Source organism: Corvus kubaryi, unplaced genomic scaffold (genome assembly GCF_017639235.1).
Source record: "Corvus kubaryi isolate FWS band 111438036 unplaced genomic scaffold, C.kubaryi_AGA036_p1.0 37308, whole genome shotgun sequence".
NCBI lineage: Eukaryota > Metazoa > Chordata > Aves > Passeriformes > Corvidae > Corvus > Corvus kubaryi.
This window is the reverse complement of record NW_024581096.1, coordinates 15,959,497-15,977,607: the sequence shown is the minus strand read 5'-3', so window position 1 is coordinate 15,977,607 and position 18,111 is coordinate 15,959,497. Positions and strand designations below refer to the sequence as shown.

The window sequence follows — 18,111 nt, the reverse complement described above, 5'->3', positions numbered from 1 at the left end:
AATAGATACCAATTTTCACCACTAAAAACAAAAATTAAACTTTCATGAACCATTCTACATCACTTAGTCAATGCCTCTGCTCACTCAAAAGGCAAATTTCATATGTGAGCTGTACAGGCATCTGTGATCAGGGGAGAAGTATTTATGATGTATGTTCCATACTGGGAACCCCGAAGTCACAGAACTATGGCTATGTATCAGTTAGGAATGAAGTGAATGCTTGCAAGCACACACACATTCACTCTCTCTGCTAAGGAGTTATGATCCTCTCCATTCAGCCAAACGCCAAGACAGAGAGAGCTCTCAAAATCTGCGTTATCACTTGAAGTATTTCACTCTAGAAAACTTCATAATCATTCTAAGTGTGGTGTCTAGCAAGTCCTTAATGTTCAACAGTCAACTGGCTACGTCCCAGCGGGCCCTGCACTGCTCCTTCTCAGAAGAGGCTAATATGTCCTGACATTGGCAGCGACTACGAGCACAAGAACCCTTCTGTGTCTTCACCGTGTCACTGCTCATTTCATTACATAAGCTGATGACTGCTTCAGGAGCAGCCTGCAGGAATAAAAGCTCAGAGAAAGTCTTCTTTGCCTCTTTTGAAAGGACTTTGCTCATAGGGAGAGATAAAATTTGCTCTAACTGTGCCACCTTCACCACCAAGCCAGGAGGACCTTACTGAAAACATGAAGGTGCCACGCTGGCTGTCTTTGAAAATAATGACTGATCACACTCAAGAATCCCCCATTTACTCACAAAGCACTTTGGTATTCATGGACATGACTCATTCTTCTCAGACATTCCTCTACAAAGCAATTTAAAAAGACTCTGCTGACACAAATTAAAAAGCTCAAATTTGCAACATTCGAGTGTTTTAAACTTTGGCTCCAGTCTCCCATTCTCATTTCACCTTAAAAGGATACATTCAAAGAAAGGCAAGATAATGGTTAGATTTACAGGTGGCAGCACAGATCAAAAACTACGATTATTTAGCCTAGAAAGAAGGATTAGAAAGGATACGGCTGAGTCCTTTCTTTTGACCCCATCTCAAAATCCAGTTCCATAAAATTCTGAACAGCTAAGGTAATGTCAGCCATTGGAATCCCCAGCAGCAGATCTTTACAGCCCAGAAACTATTTTTTTTTTCAGAGAAAATGATATTAATGTAGCCAGCATCAGAATTTACTCGTACCAAGAGAAAGTCTGACACTTCAGCAAATTAACAAATGCACTGGCACACACATCCTCAATGTTCAAAAGTGCAGTGGGAATGAGAGTTGGAAGAAAAGAAGTAAAAAATAGGAAGAGGAAGAAAAGTACAAGAGAGCTCACTCCTTCAGCAGTCACAGAAGTAGGGGAAAGACCACTACTCTGAACTGCTCAAGCAAGACCTGGCTAAAATTCAAGCCCCAGGAGTCAATCATATTTTGCAACAGCTTTCCACACAAACAGAATTTTACCACTTTACAAGAGCCTTCACACAACTACTTACTGATCAATCTATTTCTTTTCACCATCCTGCAACAAATGTGCACAAATTACCTCAACTACCATCCATAAATTGTAGCAAAATAAGGAACAGTGAGGTATAGCCCAAGTGAAACCTTTATTATTCCAAGTATTTACTGCAGGACAGTGTTTCTGTAGAACTTTCAGCATTCTGCTGTTCCTTTTTCTTCTCCAAAGTAGCAAAGAATGTTCTACTGCTTGTAAAAACTCTCCATCATTGCACAACTAAGAATGAAAATTATGGAGAGTTTTAAAAAAGTGACGAGGTGAGAGGAATTAAAGTTCAACTTCCCCATTACTCTGCAAAGGACTTTTAATTACATCCAATAAAAATATGATTAGGTTTAAAAATAAAAGAGAACTAAGTATAAAATAATAGTGTTCCACTAATTTTACTTTTCAAAATTAATGTTGCTGCACCTTCTATTTTTCTTCAAAGAAATGTCAGGCAGAAATATCAAACTGTCCTCAGGGAAAAATCACAGCATCTGAGATTTAAGAAGAATCCCATGCTCGAATGAATTAGTGTACTGCTATTCACTAGGGAGCAGTGTATTATGAGGAACAATGTAATAAAAGGCTTTTTTTAATATTAGAATATACCTCTATATATCAACAGTGGCAACAGTGTCCGAATAGCTCCAACATCTGACAATTTGTAACCAGGCTTCCCACCAATCTACTTTTTATGACAGTCTTAACTATACATTTTCTAACACAAGGCATGATAAAATAGAGTTGCAAGCATGAAGAACTTCAGAAATTACTAAAATACTGTATGGCAAGAAATCCTATATTAGTACAAATTATTAGCAGGTAAAATGGTTCACCGGATAAGGATAATCAAAAAGAAAATATTCCTTGCTGCACCAGAGAGTTATTGCATGACCTTGAGCAAGTTAAGTTAATTTCTCTAATTTTCCAAATTTTCCTATATAAAATGAAAAAGGACAGTAATGCTTGCCAGTTATTGCACAGACATAAGGGATCTATGTCAGAAATCATTTCCTTATTACCAGAGAACCTACATTTCGTTCTAGAAAAATTTTTCCTTTAAAAAGTCTAAGTATGTACACTAACTTTTAGCCCAAAGGACCTGGGATCATCTCACAAGACCTTTCCCGCTGATGTGGCAAACCCTGCCAAAGGCCCATGTGCTCCTCCTCATTTTTACAGCCACTCTGTAAGAAACAGATTTCCAGAGATTCTGAGGTGTTAGAGACAGAGTAGGACAAAAATCTCCTCACTCTAATTCAACCTCTTTTTCATATCCTTTACCTTTGAGAATGTAACTAGCACTGGAATGAAACTTAGAAAATGATGTGCCAAAGCTGAGAAACTTGCACTATTTCTGCCTCTCCTTTCAAGGAATGGGTAGAACCTGGAGAAATTAAGGGTAGCAAGAAGAAGTTTGGCTAGGTAAGTAAAAATTACACAGGCAAATCATTATCAACATGTTTCAGCCACAAGATCAGCAATGCACCTTTAATGTGGCCTTCCATATAAAAGCTTACCCCTGACAAATAACAAGCACTACAAAGTTTCATAGCAACAAAGTCTGTCATTTCCAAAAGCAGAATGTGTTTATTTATAGCACTTGATACACACAACAAACATAATCCTAGCCCTATCATTAGGTTATTACAGATGAATTACTGCTAGTCACAAAACTTTGGCCTTTGTCTTAAATATATATTCAGGGGCGAGGAAGCAAGGAAAAACCAACCAGGCTGCTTCATAGAAAAATTTTTCTTCCAGAAAGAAAAATTGCCTTGTGCAAATATTCAGGTTTTTAATGCAGTTCTACATTGCTTGATGTTAATTAGAGAAATGACTCTCTTTAAACTTAATGCATTTTCAGGTGATGCTTCTTCTTACCTGGCAAGTTCTTTAATTAAGTTTGCAATGCGTCTCTTGTCCTCAGGACACAAATCCTTTAAAGAAGCACTCTTCATTCCTCCTTCATTAGTGCCCTGAAAATTTAAAGTTACACTTTAGAAAGTACTGTTTAAAAGAAACAAATATTTCATAAGCTATTAAAAACATTTCAAGACCTAATAATTAGAAGCTGAAAGTAGATCAATTCCAACTAGAAATAAAATTCATATTTTTTAAAACGTAAGTACATTTCAGTGAAACAAATTACCAAATTGTGAAGAATTATTTTATGAGATTTGTAATTCAAATGCAAGCTGCTGGCTTCAATACTAAAACATGCTGGGTAAAGTTTTAAGACATGCACCACTCCTTGATTCATACTAGATAAAGAGAAGTAGGTTCTCATGACTTGGAAATCTAGTGCAGCAATATCCAAATCCAACTCTGAACTTTATCATATTAGGATCACAACGCAGGGAGTAAAAAAAAAACAGAACATGCTGCCTTAGCATTTATGGCCAAAGCATACAAAACGGCAAATATTGTTAGTAGACAGTACATCCCTTATTTAATTTTTCTAATACACAGAAAAGCACACACACCTTCACACGTGGCTACTGTTTGGTTTTAAGGCTTATTTGCCACTTTCGTAAATAATACTCGTCAAAAGAGAGCTGTAGCAGGCCTGAGCACTTCAGATCTTCCACGCATTCCCGGGAATGCACACAGAGAACCGCTGCACTTGCTACCTGTGCCCACCAGAGGACACTCTACTGCCCGGCATTCCATACTTCGGCTGCTTCCAAGCAGGAAGCGGTTCTAAACCGGTTTTATTCACCAAAGTTCCTGCGATCGGGTGTTCAGTTCTTTTGTGCTAGTGGTAAGCACGAAATACGAACCCCAAGATAAAAGCACCAGTAAGAGCCATGATGTTCTGTCCAGGATTTTGGCAAGTTTCAGTATTTCCACTCAATCTGAAAGAGTTTCAGTTTATACTTTTACCAACCTCCCCAAGTGCATGCAGTGCTTAACATCAGATAAAAGAACGCCACCAAATGCCCTGCAGTTTGGCCAAGTCAACGCAGTAGTGCACAAAAGAATATAAAGCCAACACTGGGCTTCTCTCCTCTCATTATCAGTAACAGCAGCTGATCTACACACACCAGAGAGGAAGTGACCCCTCTCCTTCTTAGCTAATTGCTTCTTAAACAGTGTCTTAAAAACAATTAAAGAAAAATGTCCACTACTAAAAGAAGTGATGTTTTCATACAGAGTCATCTTACACTCGCCTGACCCTTCAGTACACTCTTAACTTCAGTGTATTTTTCTCAGGGGTGAAGGGAAAGGAATTTCACAAGGCAAATTTCAGTACTTTTCAAGGGGCATTTGATTTCACAGTTTCCTTCCCAAACATATGCCACTTACAAATGAAGAGAGAGTGTCTAACTTGACTGAATTCAACTAAACGTATGGTTGAAGGAATTTCATTTCCCATGCTAAAAATGTGACTTTTTTTTTTTTAGCAGACAGATGATGGAACTTCTTTAAGAAAAATGGAAAGTTACAGTTCTCGAAAAAGAGAATGAAGCTGGATCACATTAGTGAAGGAGACTGCAACAGAAGGTGTCTAAACCTACTACCCAAAACGAGGTACATACTGTCAGACAAACCTCTGTGGGATGAAGAAGAATATCAGTTTTTTCTATCACCCATAGCTATGCATAGATGGTACACAAGAAATTCTCAGAGGCAGACTTGTACCATAACACACATCAAAATGAAGCTGTTGAATAATGCACAGCAACAGCTCAACCATCAAAAGAAGAGGACAAAGGAGGTAGAGGCCAAGACTCTTTTGTCTCCTTTTCCCAGATTTCTGTCCTTTCTACACAGTTCAGGATAGAACACAGTTTTGGAACTCAGTATTGAGAAGATACTCTCCACATCTTGGAAGGTGACAATCTGCTTGACAAAATCATGCAAAATCACAGAAAGGACCATAGCAGCTCACCTACTCCAGCCTAGAGCATTTTACTCAGAATTAGTCCAGGCCAGGCTGGATGAGACTGTGCACAACCTGCACTACTGGAAGGTGTCCCAGCCCATGGCAGGGGTGTTGGACTGGATGATCTTCAGGGTCCCACCCAACTCAAACTATTCTGATTGTACGCCAAAGCAAAGCCATCAGCTCTCCCTATATATGCACACAACACTTTGCAGAAAGTAAGTTGTGTTGTTGATGAAAATTCCATGCAAAAGTAGTTCTTCTTGAATAATAAGTAAAAAACATTTATTCTGTTTGTTTCAAGTAATTCAAAGTTTATCTTCAGAGTACAAAGCTCCCAGGAGGACTTAGCAAGGTAAGCAAAAAAAACAGAAGGTTTAAAAAGACAAAACCAAAACATAGCTTTGAACGCATTTTGCTGTCAATAATATAAAAGCACGAGTCACCAATTAAGATTTCACATATTGGGCATTATATTTTAAAAAAAAGCACACCAAAACCCATTTACACAATGGCTTTCACAAAAAAGGAGTAAAAACTCTCCAGACAACAAGTAATGCAATCAATGCACCATTCAACAAAACAGATTTTAATGTGACATATGAAGGCATCTGTGAGGCAGCAGGCTTGTAGATACTTATGAAGAGATGCTTCTACATAAAGACTCTGCATAATGGGGGCTATTTGTGGAATTTATCTGCATGCCACTTAACAGCATCATTTGCAAAGCAGAGGTACATACCAGCCTCTAAAAGCAAGTACTGATAAACAGAGAAAGGGAAATTGTACAAGTCCAGGAAAAGCACTAAAAATTAATACTAGTTTAATAACTAGTCATGTGTCACGCTGAAGGATTTGAAGGACAATGACACGGTCAAAGCAATAAGAACTGAGTAACCTGCCTTCACATCAGAGTTTTGAATGTACATGTGAGGCACACAGCACTTACTCAGCACGCAGAAGGCACAGAAGGACATCTTAGCTCAGATGAAGAACAAGATTTAACTGCATGACAATAAAACAGCAATGCAGAAGCAGTCAAAGGTTTTAGATCCTGCCTGCAAGTGGGAGGATGCCAAACCCTAGTGATTTACAGCTGGCCCAAGATGACTGCTAGGTAAGAGACTTAACAGTACTCAAATGACTTACACAGTCATTGTACTACACAAACCATGTTAGAAAAACGGCATGTCTCAACAGATTTCTGAAGATCACAGCATCTATCACAACACAGAATAACCTTCCAAAGGAATCCCCGCTGTTTTGAAATTTCTAATGCAAGAAACTGTAGGAAAAACATCACCTAGTGTCACAGGAGGAGAACACACAATTCAAAGCAGCTGACATCAACTGACAAAGCTACTTCTATTACTAAAATGCATTTTGAACTCTTACTATCAAAAACAAAATGTGCTTTTACCCTTCTAACATGAGCAGGCTCAGCAAAAAGGTCTCTAAAATGAGTTTTCACTCGTGTTTTTTCTAAATGAGATGACTAGAGCACTGAAAATGAATAAACTGAACCTAACTTCTTGCATGTTCAGCTAGTAAAATTAGACACTACCCAGGGCTACATGCACTGTCTCTCTACAAATACACACCACATGGAAATATAAATAATCTGTTTTACATAGCCCCACTTACACACCACTTACATAAATTAGCACATTCAGCCTTTGTTCTCTTTAGGTGATAATTTCTGCTAGAAAGTCACCATGTAGAGCAGGCAAAAAGTGTAAGAGACTGTAAAAATAACAGTACTCTAAAACTGTTTAGAAGTTATCAATCTAAGAATTTTCAGCCATTTTTCCTACTATGGGCACTCTTAAGAGTAAGAAAAATTTGTCTTTACTGACCTGCTGCCCTGTCAGACCTCCTGTACCTCTATCAGGATCCATGGAAACAGAAGTAACAGCTACAGGCACCTTCAGTTCAGTTTGACCTGTTTGATATTTTGGCAAACACCTTGTTCTTAAATTTCCTTTTGTAGACACTCCTGTAAATGAAAGACAAGCAGAACATGCAGATCATAAAGTGACAAGGGGCCCTACTCTGCCTTGTATAACCAGACTTCCACAAAGAAATCCTTGCCGCAGCAGCTCTTTTTTTTTGAAAAGAATAAGCACCTCATGAATATGTCTGCAGTTCCCCCCATCCTCTCACTCCATACAAAATTTCATTAAGAGGAATACATCAGCAGAAAAAGAGGTGCGTGGCACTGAAGCACACCCAGCCACAATGAACATTTCATAAATTCTGAAAAGCACATTATGTCTTCAGACTGAGGTTCAATGAAAAAAAAACCTGTGTTTGATTAAGATGCAAAAGCATAAAATTGAGCTTCTGCTTTGATACCCAAATACAGTAAGGAACCAACCAGCAGTAAAGCTGTTAAAAGTACCACTCATATAATAAAATACCACTTTTTCTGTTACACAGCCAACCTACTGATGCTCAGGCTGTTTGTTCCTTTCAGGACTAGGCATATGAGTAAGGCAACACTGCAGTGCACACTCCACAGATCATTTGTCAAACACTTCCTGCCATAATTAGAATTAGATCACCACTACCAACGGTAAGAACATGAAAGCACTGAAAATCCTGATGCTGCAATTACAAAGTACCAACACTGACACTAACATTAAAATCTCCGAGGCCAGATTAAAGCCCATAGCTTCTTGGTACTTCCTCAAGGGTTGAATTTTCTCTGTTCAGAAGTGCAAAAAGTTTTGAACAAAAAATATTAACTTCATACCAGCAGACAGATTACATTTATTTGGGTAATGAATTTCAGAAGTGTACCAGCAATTCAAGCAAAAGAACTAAATTATAAGCTGTATCATCTCCATGCTCATACACAAGGGAAAACAATGTTCCTGAAATCCTCTTCCACAGAAGGGGAAGACAACTTCCCAGAGTGAATCGATTTCCATCATTTAGGATCAATGCTTTCTTTCCAGAGAACAGAGAAAAACAATCCGACATCTCCTGGCTTAAAAATCTCTGCATGTGTTTTGTAGTTCAACAGAGATGTCTGGCCAGTACTTTCAAAGGGTATCCACGCTACCTCAAACCCAGAGAGTACAATTCCTCAAAACTTAGAACTACTGAATGACACACACACAACTTCAGTCTAGAGTTAACCATCCCCAGATATGTTTTCAGGACCTGGTGTCACTTGAAGAGCTGCATTTGAAAACAATTAAGAGAATTCTGAAGGGGAACTAAGAAGTCTCATCTTTTCGCCAGCAATATACACAAGCATGCACTCAGTAAATCAAGGTCAAAAGAACTAATAAGAAAAAAATTGCTTTATCTGTACACAATGAATCTTTATTTCAATTGATACCTTCAAAATTTACAAGAGACCTGAACACCTCTAATGCTTCAACATTCCTTGGAGACCACATTAAAAATTCAGCTTGCCTTGTAAGTTGGATAAAGTCATGCTGTACCTGCAACACAAACAACTCCCCTGGAACTATTCATCTTATACAGCATGCTTATCTAAGCAGCAGAGCATAAATCCTCTGCTATAATCATATATGTCCCATTACAACTTATGATGACTCTCTACCTTACACACACTTACATACACAAACCACATACCTGAAAAGACATTGCAAATTTTATCATCCACAGGAAGAAACCTTTTTTTATGTCTATTAGAAGGTCATACCTGAAACAGATACCAGTGGATCTTCTTCATCAGAAGCTGCATGTGGCTTTGTCAAAGGAAATAAAAAGAGAGGAAGCTTGGCTCTTTGAACTGTAAAAAGAAGTATTTAGTCTCTTAATTTTACACAGCTGTTGATAAGAAAACAAACTGTCAACACTTTGGGAGCAAGAAAACCAAGGAAAACTTGGTTAGAAAAAAAAACATCACCACAGCGATTGGTAAAACAAAAGGCCTTACTCCTTCTTCACTGTGCATTAACCTTCAGCCTGTAAAGATTATCTTAGAGGTCACCTTTGCAGCAGATCCCAGGGACCAGCCCCAGTTACAAGAGCAATTACAAGAGCAATTAAGATAATGAACTAATAATATTTATTTAAATTTAAACAGTTTATCAGTATATAGGGAACATCTTGATCTGTAGGGCAGGCAAATTCTGAAACAGTGTTTATTGATATTGCAATGAGATACATTTTGGGTGATACATTCTAAGAAACATAAACGCAGATAAATGCAAAAGATTTCAAAGGAAGTTGGTTATTCCCATCTGATCATCACATGATGAGTAATACATAAAAGCCTGAGGACTGATTTTCTTTAACAAGTTTCAAGAACTTTCAAATATCCCAGAGGTTTAACTATTAAATTACTTGATCGCAGAAAACACTTACAAATCAGAAGCAACAGGGCACCATATTATCTTGTGCTATGTTAGCAGTAACTGAACTTGAATCCCTGCCTCTTAGAAGCCACTAAAAATAGGACTCAATATAATTCAGGGAAGGGTGTAAACCATATTGTCTTCCTTAAAGAAGCAGTTTCATTTAGCTGAACGTAAAGATTTATTCCCACATAAATAACTAACATACTTCTTGTGCCTCAACCGCAGCCAGCAACTCAGTACCACACAGCCACTCCCTGTCCAATTCCCTGCCCCCAGAGAGAAACAGTAAACCTCCTGGGTAGAGATAAGAAAAGTTTAACAACTGAAACAAAATAACATAAAGGGAAGAGGGAGAGAGGATTAAAACCAAAAAGAAACAGGTGACGCACAGTACAGCTGCTTATTGACCAATGCCCAGCCCTTCCCCCAGCAGGAACTGGGAGCTCCCAGCCAACACTCCCCAGTTGACTGGACATGATGTTCTGTTACGGAATCTCCTTTTGGCCAGTTTGGGTCAGCTCTCCTGGACATGATCCCTCCCAACTTCTTTTGTATCTGTTAGCTGGTAGAGCATGGGTCACCCAAGTCCATGTTTTTGGGTAAGCACTGCTGAGCAATATCCAAAACATCAGTGTGTTATCAGCATTATCCTCATGCTAAATACAAAACACAGCATACCAAGTACAAGGAAGAAAATTAACTCTATTCCAGCTGAAACCAGGGCAATACTAAAGTGGAAAACAAAAGCACAGGGCACAAAATTCTCCTCCACTATTTTTTGTTTATACCCCTTTACTTTCCTCAACCTTCTATGGCTGGCCAATTAATTCAATTATCTAATTTCTGTACTGTTGACAGATAAATGCATTTAAGGTTTTGCATCTGCATTCATACAATAAAGTAAAATTGTGAAAATATTTTAATAACCCTATACAAACTCTTGCCTTAACTACAATTTGATTCTGATAACATCATCTCAAAAATTTAATTTAGTAAACTACCACACAGTGGAGAAAATTGGGAAAACTCTAGGAGCTTCCTCCTGTGGACACCAACTTCAGTCAACATCCACAGTCCATCACACAACTGGTACTTGTCACACTGGAAGGGCTTGATCACAGGCTCACTTAAGATCTTGTCAATGCACTTTATCACTTGCAAACAATTATCACTCACCAGCCTCACACCAGTTTAAAAACACACTCAGTGAGTACTGCTGTCAAAGCCAGCTCTCTCTACAAACACTGAGAGCATTTCTGTTCTCACTTGTGAGCTGCAGACTGCAATCTCCAGCTGCCAAAACACACTGTGGGGGCATAGCACGAATCAGGCAAGGAAGCTGAACAAACTCTATGAGGAAGGCACTGTGCGTACTCTCTTTTCAAAAGCACCAAGGTGGATCAAAAGTCCGAGTCTGGATCACAGCCCAGCTGTGTCAGCACAACCACAACAGCAAACTGCAGGGTACTGAGAAGTGTACGTTCAGCTCATACTGCTTCAGGAAACAACAAACTTCAGCACAGGCAGTTCCTACTAACTGACATATGGTTAATCTGCATGTCAACACATGGCTATGGGAAATAAAAAGATTTGCCTAAACAACATTCTGCTTTTAGGGTGTGCCTCTGGTATTGCCAGCTGTTGTGGATAGATTCCTAGTAGCAGGATGCAAAGATTAGTCAAGGCTGTTGCTGTTACTCCCCCCAGCTACCAGGACCACTCTCGTGGTGAAGCTTTGCAGCCCAGTGTATTAGAATACCTCAAAGTTAGAGCAGGTTACATCAATCAGCTGGCCTGAAAATCACAGTGACTCAGAGGCTGATTCATAAGCAGGTCCAATGTCCTTGCCTCAGAGTAACAGACTGGGGACAGCACCAGCATCAACCTTTTAACATTAGTCCACTGCCACATGCCTCTCGACTGCCAGTAAGGCAAGCGTAGTGTTATAAACCTTGTACCACCACAGCTAAAGTTCAGTGCAACAGCAGAGAGAGGCATTGGAGAAACTCAACACCTGGGTAGAGCTCACCTACACAACCTGCCTTGCTGAGCTGAGTCTATTCAACAATTATGGAGAAAACTTCAGTTTTCCAAATCTTTTATACCAATCTGCCAAATTCCCCACCCACTCCTCTTTTTCTGAAAGCATATATTACCATTATTTTTAAATTGTTCCATGTGCTTTTCTAAGAATTTAAACTTTTCCAAGGTCAGAGGCAACACTGCCTATTCACCAAAACATGTGGAATAGAAATGGTCGTCAGGAAGAACTTCATTCCTTGGAATATCATGATACATGAGGCTACTGCTGGGCTCAAGAAACCATACTTAAGTCATGAGAAACAACCTGTTACCCAGTAGTTAACTGATAAAAATAGTTAACTGTCAATATAAATGCATCAACGCTTCCACAACTGAGAAGAGTAGTGACAACAAATCTGATATGTGGCCACGCACCTTCATCCCATTCACAGCACGGAAAAAGTTGTAGACCATCTTTTTTACTTTACACAGATGGGAAATCATAATGATGTGCTCCTTAAACAGGCCATGGGATGGTTGGCCCATTTCACTTGCACATTGTCCCAGTGGGTGTGCAGTCAAATATAAATAAAAGAGCACATACACATACTCTTCTTTCCAATCACTTCCAGGTGATACTGAAATCCCACTCTCAGTCTGACTAACAGCAACACCTCAAACCCCTCAACTGGAGCTAAACTGTCAGCTCCTGTATTTCCACCAGGCCAGACTGTCAGTTCTACCCTGATGACTTCAAGTCACCAAGCCTCCAACTCAGCCACACAAGCCCAAACACCAACACCAGGTCTTGAGCCACACAAACTCATTTCTCTCTAACCAGGTTTGTACAGGCTGAGCTCCCTGCCACAGCCACCACCCACTCCATCTACGTGTCCAGCCCCAGGTAGTCTCCCACAGTGGGAGCCTGCAGGTCCTCCGCAGATGAAGCCACCCCAGCCTCACCCTCATCCCTCAAAGACAGAGCCCTGCAAGTTCCACACTGGTTCACCCAAAATGTTGTGCTTGTAGTCAAGCTTACGTGCCAGTCACAAAAGACACATCTCTTCCCTGCTCAGCCTCTAGCCTCATTTTCAGAGAATCACAGAATCAATGAGGTTGGAAAAGACCTCTGAGATGATCGAGTCCAACCTATGACTGAACACCACCGTGCCAAACACTGAATGCCAGGTCCAGTCTTTCCCTGAACACCGCCAGGGACAGTGACTCCATCACCACCCCGGGCAGTCCTTTCCAAATCCCAGCCACACTTTGTGTGAAGAAATTCCTCCTAATGTCCAATCTGAACTTCTCCTGGAGAAGCTTAAAACTGCGTCCTCTTATCCTGTCACTCGGGAGAAGAGCCCAATCCCCACCCGGCTACAACCAACCTCCTGTCAGGTAGTTGTACAGTGCGATAGGGTCACCCCTGAGCCTCTTTTTCTCCAGGCTGTACAACCTCATTCTCTCTACTGATTCCCTTACAAGTTCCCGTAAGCTGAATGCAGTTTCCCCATTTTCTATATATTTACTTGCCCCGGGATTTCAGAGCTGTCTCACAGTGAAGGGGACTTACCACCCTCCCTTGTCTCCCAGGTCACTTTTGCTTTGAAACCCCTCGTACCCCCTACACACAGGCACATATCCAATTCCTCTCCCCAGGCCAAGTCCCCCCACACTCGCCAGCGGAGCCCCCACATAGCCCTGTGCCACCCGACCCACAGCCCCGCATCGACTCCACGCCAAACCTCCCGACAGGCCGCCCCGCACATCCCTGGCGGCCCTTCCGCCGCTGTCCCCTCACACCGAGTCCCAGGCAAGGATACAGCCCCGGCCCCAGTGAACACCACCATCGGCACCAGCGGCCGCCGCCGCCATCTTGAAACAGCCGCCACTCCCTGCATACCCCAGCCGCCCCCCGGGCGCTCACCGCCCATTGGCTGCCTGCGCCGGAGGCAGACGGAGGGGTGCGAGGCATGCCGGGAATCGTGGTCCTCTAAAAGCCGGCAGCCGCCATAGTCTGACCGGGGCACCGCCCGGAAGAACTACTACTCCCACCGCACCCCGCGGCTACGGGGCAGGAGTAAGGACAGAAAAGCATTGTTCTCTGCCGGGCTGAGCAAAGGCAGGAGGGTCCCGCGGAGGATGGAGGACAGACCCCCCACCGGCATCAAGCCCTACCTGGACAAGCTCACCCTGGGCGTCACAAGGATATTGGGTGAGTGGCGTTGAGCTATAGCCCCACGGGGCCGGGGGCAGGCCGGGGGCGGGGGGAGCCACCCGGTTGTCACGGCCCCTCCTGTGAATGGCGTTGCTGAGCAGTCTCCACACACTCAGACACATCCTTGTTTCTGGAAGCAACGGCAGGAATCCCGAATCTCTCGACTTGAGAGTTTCATAAGTATCATAGGAGGAGAAGGTGGTGTTTTATGCAAAATCATGGAATCATTTAGTGTTACAAGGTGGGAAGAGACCGCAAAGATCATCCACTCCCAACCCTGCTGCCATGGGCAGGGACACCTCCCACTAGACCAGATTGCTCAAGGCCTTATCCAACCTGGCCTTGAACATTACCGGGGAGGGACATCCCCAACTTCTGTGGGCAAACCTACCAGTGTCTCACCACCTTCAAAGTAAAGATTTTTTTCTAATACCCAACCCAAATTTCCCCTTTTTCAATTTGTACCCATTACTCCTTGTCCTGTCACTACAGTTCCTAATGAAGAGTTCCTCTCCGGCTTCCCTGCAGGCCTCCTTCAGATACTGGAAGGTTTCTATGAGGTCTCCATACAATCTTCATGTGCAATTTGTGCCTAAATCTGATCTTTTGTGGTAGTGTGGGGTCAGCAGGGAGTGTGGCCCATGAAGGGGAGTTCAGCATGGTGCAGTGTTCTGGTAGGAGGCCAATTTGTGAATCTCCTTGGGATCAGATCCTCATAAATAGGTTCCCTGCAGCTAATTCCCACACTGTGAGACTTGTTCCACAAAATGCCCCGCTTGCCATTTCCAGGTTTTGCTCAGATCTTGAGCCTTCTTGCATCCCCTCAGCTCCTTTTGAAGTTCAGCAGGACTGAAGGCATCCAAAGGAAGGATTCTCAGACAAAACTTTATTTGTATCAGTGGAATCACAAGGATTTGTGCAAGTATTTGCATGTGCAAAGGATTTCAGCACTAGACCTTTCATACCTCAGCAGCACAGAGCACAGGACTACCCTATTTGTAAGGCTGGAAAACCGTACATCTCTCCTAAACCATGTGTACAACAAGGTTACAAATTGCTGTCCTGGAATTTCTTGCTGGGAATTTTAGAGCCAAAGTGAGCTCTGTAATTACCTCACCCTGATGCTTTATTGCAGGACAGTGAGTTTCACCTGGTAACCTCAGTGTATCTATAGTTGCACATGGGTTTGGATAGCTGCTCAGAGAGATGAGATTAAAAGATCAGGGCTAAATTCTTTCTCTGGGCTTCAGTGAGGACAGGATTTCACCCTCAATCTTTGATCAGTGTTGTCATACTGACTATTTGACTTCTTGAGGAGGGGTGGGTGGATTTTTTTTTTTCTGTTTGTTTGTTTTGTTAGTTGTAAGGTCAGGGTAACATTATCACTCTATGAGTGAAACCGATGATGATCATCATGGCAAAAGCTTCTTTGAAGTAGCTCTTTTTAAAAAATGACTAGCTCTGCCCACATTTTCACCATCCTCAGGTGTGTAAGATCTGTGAGATGTGAACTGTGTCCAAATGTAATGTTGCCATGTAAACTGTTTTGGATAGACATGGCAATGCAAGTATGGCTCTGAAAGTCCTGTAACATCCCGACCAGATGGAAGGTGTTTCCTGGTTTGTGTTTTCTTGTTTTTCTCTCTGTGTCTCTGATAACTTGTATTGTGCAATACAGCAAAGTCCATCACAGTGATGTTTTACTCCACTTCTTTTCTCTCTCTCTCTCTCTCTCTCTCTCTCCACACCTTCAGGGAATTTGGCACATTTTTTCCAGTGAAGTAGTCCAAGGCATTTCAACTGTGCCACCAAATTAATTAGAATGGCTTAGCTAATTGGGAAACATTACCAGTCTGTTCAGTGCTTGTTTCTTTCAAATAACAACGGGTATCTCATTCAGAGCAATGCTTTGCTCAGTAGTTAGTAGTACTAGAAACTATCTTACTTTAAATCTTTTAGAAAGTCTTATGAAGTCACTTGGCATTTTCTACCTACCATAAAGTAAAATCAGACATTGTTTTGTTGGTTTGGGTTTTTTTTTTTTTAACTTTAGTCTCTCCAAGTTGGGATGTCTTGGAAGTCCCTCCAAGGAGGGATATTTCTTACAAGCAATGTGGAGGCTATAACTTGAGGGGGAAAAGGGAGAGATCTTTCCTATTGCCAATATGATTCATTTTGCTGAAGTTCTGTGAGTAATAGAAAATTCCAGAAAGATTTATTATTCATAACTAAGTCAGAATGGAAGGTGTTAGCTCTTCTGGACTGCCCAGGGCAAAACCATACTTAACTGTTAGCACTCTGTATTAGATAAGAACGTAACTATTCAGACATTTGAAAAATATGCTGAGAGTTTAGCCAACTTATAGGCAGTGTTAGCAGTACTGTAAAGACTGAAAATCCTGTGGTTTCCTGCTTCAGCCTTGTGTCCCACCATTACATTGACTCTTTCTGATTAATACTGCAAAGTGGTTTTGGAAGTTTCCAGATAAAATGTCCTGAAAATAGGGCAGAGTTTACTATGATCTTGATTCAGAGTAATTAATGAGGTGGAGTCACCTGAAGTAGTTAAGCTTTATCATGTATCTAGGTGCCACCAGAGTGGCTTCATTTCTTCCATCTGGATGAAAAAGCAACTCATGGCAAAGTTAACCCTAAATGTTCAGTGGAGCTCCCATCCATACCCATGCACACCTGTTAAACATGGTCTTCAGTTTACCCACAGGATATTTTTAATATAACATTCGGGCTTTTAAGGTGGAATTTCTCGTTCTTTTGATCTTGGATTTGGTTCAGACCTCTTTAGAAGTTGCATTTCTCTCATTCCTAGACATCTTCTTTGACTGCTATGATATTTAATCTTCTGTCATCCCAGCCCAGCTGTTGTGCATGATGAATTAAACATTCCTGATGTTTTCTTTGATCACAGAAATAACAATTACTCTGTTATTATAATCTCCTCAACTTGTCATAAGGTTTGCACAGCTTAGATGGAAAAGAACAGTTAGGTTATTGATTCCACTCTCTTGTTCAGACAGCTTGTATGTGAGCAAGAGACAGATCACCCTGCCTTGGACCCACCTACCAGAAGTGAAATTTGGTGAAACATCAGAGTCTTCTGTATGTTGGGGGTCCCCCTTGGCCAGACAAATTTACCTATGTGACCAACTATGGTTTTTTTTTTTAATGTCTTTGACTTGGAGTTTGTTTTTCTGATGCCATGTTTTATCTTTTCAATTATCTGACCAATGTACCAATCAATATTTCCAACTGAAGTGGAGATTAGGCTTCCTGAACTGAGTGCCACTCTTCCACCAACAGAACAGACAAGGACAATGCTACTGGTAGAATTAAAAGCCTGGCATTGAAGATAAAAAACAAACCAAAGCTTTCTAGTGCCTGCTTTTCCTGTCTGGTGCACTGTGTATGTTTTACCAGAAAGCAATTATAATGTGTGTGACTGCTGTAGGGGCCAATACTTTCACAGCAGAGCCAGTCTTGAAAGCCCTGCATAGTTATCAGTTCTATTCCATGGCCCTGTCTGCTGGGCTTGCAGTTCCCACAACAAGTTAGTAGTCTTTCTGGACTTGATCCAAAGAGAATTATCTCTGTGGGAATTATTTCAGTTGGCTGTGGATGAATAAAAACATTATAAAATAGTAAGTATAAGGGAGTCTGTTTTACCATCACACACCTGAAAGCACCATGTGGATTAGTATCTCACATTTATATAGCATTCTTTCCCATAAAATATTCAGATGATTTTTATGGATTACAAGCTCAGTGCTTGTAACAAATTTTCATATGTCCAGCTGGGGTTCCAGAGACCTAATGTTTGGTCCTGCAGGTCCCTTTGGCAGGATCAGGTTCTGTCTGTCCAAACTCACTAAATCCAGAGCTGAAGTGTGCCTGTCCTTGTGGAATAAGGTTGCTAGCAGTTCACAGCAGCGCTGCACTACATCTTGTCCCAAGCTGAGGATATCCCACCCAACAGAAACCACAGGGCATGCTTATAAAGAAAGATTCATCCCCCTCTAAGAGTTTACCTCAGAACCCATCACAGATTTTTTTTTTTTCATGAAACCTCTGCAAAAGATCAGACCTTGAAGACAAATTGTCTGTGTTTATACCATAGAATCATAGAA

At 41.2% G+C, this 18,111-nt stretch overlaps 2 protein-coding genes across 5 annotated transcripts in view; one reads left to right on the top strand and one right to left on the bottom strand.

Moving 5' to 3' along the window:
- The window catches only part of KIAA1328 (KIAA1328 ortholog), a 171,879-nt gene extending 158,210 nt beyond the window's left edge, over positions 1–13,669 (bottom strand). Inside the window, exons 1-4 of one of the 2 annotated variants that reach the window (XM_042028740.1) lie at positions 13,575–13,669; positions 9,069–9,104; positions 7,246–7,385; positions 3,385–3,479 (exon numbers count right to left, since the gene is read on the bottom strand). In XM_042028740.1, the coding sequence (XP_041884674.1) occupies positions 3,385–3,479; positions 7,246–7,385; positions 9,069–9,104; positions 13,575–13,626 (323 nt within the window). In that variant the 5' untranslated portion in view covers positions 13,627–13,669. Of the gene's footprint in view, positions 1–3,384; positions 3,480–7,245; positions 7,386–8,998; positions 9,105–13,574 lie in introns of those variants that run through there. The other variant, XM_042028741.1, reaches the window with a different exon arrangement.
- Positions 13,670–13,813: 144 nt separating this feature from the next.
- The window catches only part of TPGS2 (tubulin polyglutamylase complex subunit 2), a 29,581-nt gene continuing 25,283 nt past the window's right edge, over positions 13,814–18,111 (top strand). The window contains exon 1 of one of the 3 annotated variants that reach the window (XM_042028745.1): positions 13,814–13,966. In XM_042028745.1, the coding sequence (XP_041884679.1) occupies positions 13,894–13,966 (73 nt within the window). In that variant the 5' untranslated portion in view covers positions 13,814–13,893. The remainder of the gene's footprint in view (positions 13,967–18,111) is intronic. The other 2 variants (XM_042028746.1, XM_042028744.1) reach the window with 2 other exon arrangements.